This window comes from Phascolarctos cinereus, unplaced genomic scaffold (genome assembly GCF_003287225.1).
Source record: "Phascolarctos cinereus isolate Bilbo 61053 unplaced genomic scaffold, phaCin_HiC Scaffold_4;HRSCAF=312, whole genome shotgun sequence".
Lineage (NCBI taxonomy): Eukaryota > Metazoa > Chordata > Mammalia > Diprotodontia > Phascolarctidae > Phascolarctos > Phascolarctos cinereus.
The window spans coordinates 266,962,952-266,968,885 of record NW_027555847.1 but is presented as its reverse complement, the minus strand read 5'-3'; the positions used below and the strand labels follow the sequence as shown (position 1 = coordinate 266,968,885).

At 41.8% G+C, this 5,934-nt stretch overlaps 1 protein-coding gene across 1 annotated transcript; it reads right to left on the bottom strand.

Moving 5' to 3' along the window:
• Window positions 1–3,771: 3,771 nt before the first annotated feature.
• Window positions 3,772–5,325, bottom strand: ALDH1B1 (aldehyde dehydrogenase 1 family member B1). The gene is given in 1 exon segment (XM_021004621.1): window positions 3,772–5,325. A coding segment is annotated over 1 exon segment (1,554 nt).
• Window positions 5,326–5,934: the final 609 nt, after the last annotated feature.

Sequence of the window (5,934 nt, the reverse complement as noted above, 5' to 3'; positions counted from 1 at the left end):
CCAATCTTCTTACACCTTATATCCCTCCATAAAATTCCCCATCTGGTAACACTAGCTAACCCTCTATTTCCCAATTCTAGGCATTTTCATTGGCTGTCCTGTCCCCCCCCCCCCAATGCCTAGAATCCTCTTCCTCCTCATGTCTGCTTCCTGGCTTCATTCATGTCTCAGATAAAGTCCAACCTGGGGGCCTTCTCCAGTTGTCCTGATTTATATCTGGTCACTAGACCCAGATGGCTCTGGAGGAGAAAGTGAGGCTGGTGACTTTGCACAGCCCTGCCTCACTTAAATCCAATTCACTTGTGCATCATGGCAATATCTTCCTGATGTCATGGTCCTCTTTGAGAACGAAAGAGAAACAACCAAGTCCCACCTTCTGTAAGAAACTTTTCCTGGTCTTCCTTAATCTTAGATCTTTCCTTCTCAAACAGAATTTGGAGTCTCTCCTTTGCTCCAATCACCTTCAAACTTGACTAATACTGATTTGTAAACTCTGTGAAGGGAGGTAGGGTATTTCATTTTTATTCTTTTTATTCCTAGCACCTAATATGGTATCTTGTATGCAGTTGACATTAATAGTTATATGTTGATGTTATAGAAGCACGTCTTACTGGAAAAGTACCAGATTTCCCATGAAACTCCAGACCTTAAGGAGGGGCCTCAATGAAGTTTTTAGGACTATAATTCCTAAAAGACTCTATGGTTTTTGAGCAGGGTACCTGCAGTGGAACAATGACAGAGAATTCTGAGAAGTTAGAGTGGTCCCACGGACAAGACAGCAATGATGGCACCTGATGCCATAAAGTGGACAACCAATGTGTAGTCTTTGTGCCAGTCACTAAGAGCAGGCTGAAAGCAGGCAAAGAGGACCTCCTGATATGACTGAGATGGTATACACTGGCAGAAGCTCCAAGTGGAGATCCAGATGCCATATGTGACTCCCAACCTTTGGTTTGCCTATCCCAGAGGCTTTGACTAGATCTCTTCACAATGGAGTGTGAATCTTGGATGGATTTTTGGTCACTGTTTGCGTAACAGTAAGGCTGAGATCAAGGATTTTTAACCTGGGAGTTGTGAACATTTAAATGATATTTTTATAAATATAGCTCAGTGTATTTGATCTCCTTTGTAATCCTGTATATTTTATGCATCAAAAATTATCCTGACAGGGTCCATAGGCCTCAGCCAGACTGCCTAAGGGGTCCAGGACAGAAACAAAGTTAAGAACTACTGTCCTAAACCTTGGAGCCCATGGGCTGAGTATTTCCCCATTTTTGCTCTTTCATTTAGATTTAAAATTAAACATTTTACTTTTAAAGTTCATGTTTTATCTCTTGTTTCCTAACATGATAAAAACCTGAGGGTAGATGTTTTCAGAAGGTCAAAGATAAGTTAAAATTGGGGGCTAATTCAAATGAGATATAATTGTCATCTGATACACCGAACCCAATAATCCGTGGGATTTCAGAGTTGAATGGTCCCAGGCTACATTTTCTGAGACCACATGAATGTTACTGAACTTCTACAAAGTTTTATGTCAAGCTAAGTCTACGCATCCATTGGGGGGAAAATGGAGGGAGGTGAGAGGAGCATAGTCCATATTGATGGATCAAGGTATAAATTATTTAATCCTACCTATAGGCCTAAACAAGTAAATTACATTGTTTAAATTGCCTCTAACATTGATCAGCTAGGTGGCAAAAGGGATAGAATGCTGGCCCTGAAGTCAGCAGGACCTGAGTTCAGATCTAACTGCAGACACTAGCTGTGTGACCCTGAGCAAGTCACTGAACTCTGCTTGCCTCAGTTTCCTCATCTGTAAAATGAACTGGAGGAAGAAATGGCAAACCACTCCAATATCTTTGCCAAGAAGACCTCAAATGAGGTCACAGAGGCTTGGAAGTGACTGAAATGACACAACAACCAGTAACATTGAACGAGTGGGCTACTTTGAGATTTGTATTTTCATAGTCTAGCATATAATAGAATTTAACAGCAGTCATTTTGTTTTCTTCTAGTACAGATCCAGCAAACAAACTAGGGAAGTTGACTCAAGGAATTCTGCATAACTGTGCTGAACTGCCATTGTGTGCTTGGGATATAGTAAATAGCCACTAAGATTACCCAGTTATTGGAGAAATGATACTCAGGAGTTGAACTAGACTCTTAACAAGGACTGGATTTTTTTGGGGTGGTGCTGGTGACAGTAGTGAGATTAGGAAATCACTGAAGGAACTTTACCCAGTGCTGTGGACTCTATGGAGGGGGAGGGAGAAATGGGAGAAATAATAGGCATTGAGAAAAGTCTCAAGTTTCTTCAACTGCAAAACAAGGAGGTTGGAATTGGTGGGCTGTAAGGTCACTTTCAGGGCAGCAGGAGGTTACAGTAGATAGAGTACTGGTCTTGGAGAAAGAAAGACTCATCTTTCTTAGTTCAAATCTGGTCTCAAACACTAGTTGTGTGACCCTGGGTGAGTCACTTAACTGTTTGGCTCAGTTTCCCCATGTTTAAAATGAGGTGGAGGACTGGGGTAGCTAGGTGGCGCAGTGGATAGAGCACCGGCCCTGAAGTCAGGAGGACCAGAGTTCAAATCCAGCCTCAGACCAAACACTTGACATTTCCTAGCTGTGTGACCCTGGGCAAGTCACTTAACCCCAATTGCCTAAAAGCAAAAAAAAAAATGAGCTGGAGGAGGAAACGGGAAACCATTCCAGTATCTCTGCCAAGAAAACCCCAATTGGAATCACAGAGAGCCAGACATGACTGAAATAACTCAACAGCAGCATAACAATGTCACTTTCAGGTCTAAATCTATGGTCTTATGAAAAGAAGAAAGCAAAAAGGAAGGGAGTATATTAAAAATTTGGAAACTGCAGTTCAAAATTTGGAAGAAGATATACCCCAAATCCTAGGATTATAGATTTAGACCTGGAAGGGAGAATAGATAACATGTAGATCAGGGCCTCTTGACCTTTTTTGGTCATGGGCCACTTTAGCAATCTGTTGAAACTTAGAGACGCCTCAGAATTTTTTAAATGCATGGAAGAAAATACATAGGATTTCAAAGGAAACCAATCATGTTGAAATAATGAGGTCATTTTTTTTCTCAAGTTCACGGATCATCTGAAATCTGGATGTGTGCAGACCCAAGTCAAGAGGGCCAGATCTAGTCAAATGTTTCATTTTTCACATGAAGAAACTGAGGCATAGAAGAGTTAAATGACTTGCATGAGGTCACACAAATAATATGTGGCAGAATTTGAACCTGGGTCCTCTCACTACTTTTCTAGAACTCTAAAGTATCTTGCCTCTTATATTCATAGTGTATTTGTTTAATTATGTCACATTTTTGATATGTCAATTTGAAATGCACCAACATGGTAATATTTGGAGACAAGAATCATTTTATAGCATTTATTTATAGAAAGTCAGAATTTATTAACTGTATTTTTTAAAAGAGGTAAAATTAAGTACAAATCAGTAACAAAGGAGAAAGAGATTTAGGTTGTAAGTTAGGAAAATAACAACAAAGAAGATAACAAAAATTTAAACCAAAAAGCCCAGAAAATTCAAGTGAAGAAGAATCAAGATTGGAAGAATGTGCTAGTTTTAAAACTTTTGGCATACTTGAGGTATGCCAAAGTCCACCTTTGAGTCAGATTCATTGTCTTTTTAAAAGTAATCACATTGAACAAAAGAGCAATCAGTAAAACCCAGGTTGTTTTAGGATCCATAGGAGTCTGCTGAGGGAGGACTGTGATATTCCCTTTTCATGAATTTTTCTGAGGAGTTTTGATTGTTACAGTCTTTATTTCCACATATTCTTTGAGGCCATCTTCCCTTAGCTCTCTTCCATTTCCAGATTCCTTGAAGCCTCCAAAAGGAGTGTTGCCTGTTACAATGTTAAAGGTATTGCCTCACACTGTTCCGGCTTGCAGGGCTTGGGTCAAATACATAACTTTGTCCAGGTCCTTGGTAAAGATTCCCGCTGCTAACCCATACTTGGTATTGTTGGCCCTCTCAATAACCTCACTGATCTTTTTGAACCTGAACAGGGGCTGCATGGGCCCAAAGACCTCCTCCTTGGCAATCCTCATGTTGTCTTGTACATTGTCAAAGACAGTGGGCTTGATGAAGAAGCCCTTCTCCCCAAAGTGTTCTCCCCCACACATCAACTTAGCACCTTCTTTCTGGCCTACTTGGATGTAATTCAGAACTTTTTCAAACTGTTTCTTGTCTACCTGGGGCCCTTGCTGTGTGTCAAGCTCAAAGGGATTCCCGACTTTCCTCTGCTTGGCTTTTTCTACAGTCTTTTCAAGAAATTCATCACAGATTGAGTCTTCCACAAAGGTCCCAGAAGCTGCACAACAACACTGGCCCACATTGAAGAAGAGTGCTTCATGGCACTGATCTACAGCAAAACTTATGTCTGCATCTGCCAGGACAATATTGGGGCTTTTCCCACCAAGATTCAGGTTGACCCTCTTCAGGTTAGAGTCTGCTGCTGCCTTCTTGATCAGATGCCCAACCTCTGTAGAACCAGTAAAGGCCACCTTATCAATGTCCATGTGTTGGGCCACAGCAGCCCCTGCAGTAGGCCCATAGGCTGTGATGATGTTTACAACACCAGGAGGAAAGCCAGCTTCTTTGATCAAGGAAGCAATGTACAAACCAGTGAGCAGGGTCTGTTCGGCCAACTTCATGACGATGGTATTGCCAGTGGCAAGGGCTGTGCCAAGTTTCCAACTTTGCACGGCCAATGGGAAGTTCCATGGAATAATCTGGCCACACACCCCAATTGGCTCATGCCTTGTGTAGCAGAAGTATTCTCCATCTGTAGAGATAGTCTTTCCATGGTATTTTCCTGCCCAACCCGCAAAATACAGATACACGTTAATGGCTTCATTAAGGTCTATGATATGTGAATCTTGGAAAGGCTTGCCACTGTCCAGGGTCTGTAGTGAAGCCAGGTAGATGCGATCTCTCTCTACCAGGTCATCTAGGTGGTAAAATAAATGGCCTCTCTGAGAAGCATCCATCTGTCGTCATGGTGACCTCAACCTAAAGGCCTCCCCGGCGGCTTTCACAGCCAAGTCTACATCTGCCTTATCACCTTCAGCCACATGAGTGATGATCTCTCAAGTTGATGGATTGATTGTTGGGAATGTCTTCTTGCTGACTGCATCCCTCCACTCATTATTGATGAAGAGTTGATTGTATCGGATATCTGGCTGTACCACAGGGTTGGGAAGAGATGCAGCAGAGGAGTAGGGAGCAACCCTCCTACAAAGACCAGATAACCTGGGGGCCAGGAGATGCAGCATGGTACTTCTGGAGGAGGAAAAACAAAAGTTACCTTGAGTCATTATGTTTAAATGCACCCCTGTTGACAAAAGATCTGTATTTGTAATCTTGTTCCTTGGAATTCTGAGAGTGTTTCAGATTATAGAGAACTCTGCAGGATCTTGCCTTAAAAAAATAAGTACTCTACTTTGTAAGAGGGAGTTCCTGTCTCACTATATCAAAGCACAAAATACGTGTTTTGATTCACTAATGCTATACTAGTTTTGCAAGGATAAATCCTTTGCCTGATTACTCTTATGACTCAGAGCTTACATTTGTGGCATGATGGCTAGCTAGGCAGTGTGTGTGTGTGTGTGTGTCTTGAGGAGCACTCTTGCTTTAACCAAGTGACCTGGACCCCATGGATCATATGGGAAAGGAGGCCAAGATGATGAAGGGACTAGAGATTATGATACAGGATTCTTTTTTTGAGGATCTGGGGGATGGGTAGAATGGAGAGGAGATGATTTAGGGATTTTATGACAGCTGTCAAGAATTGGAAGGACTCTCATGGGGAAAAGGGAGTCACCTTCTTTTTTTTTTTTGTATTCATAGGGCAGAATTAGACAAATCAATGGAAGTTGTGAAGA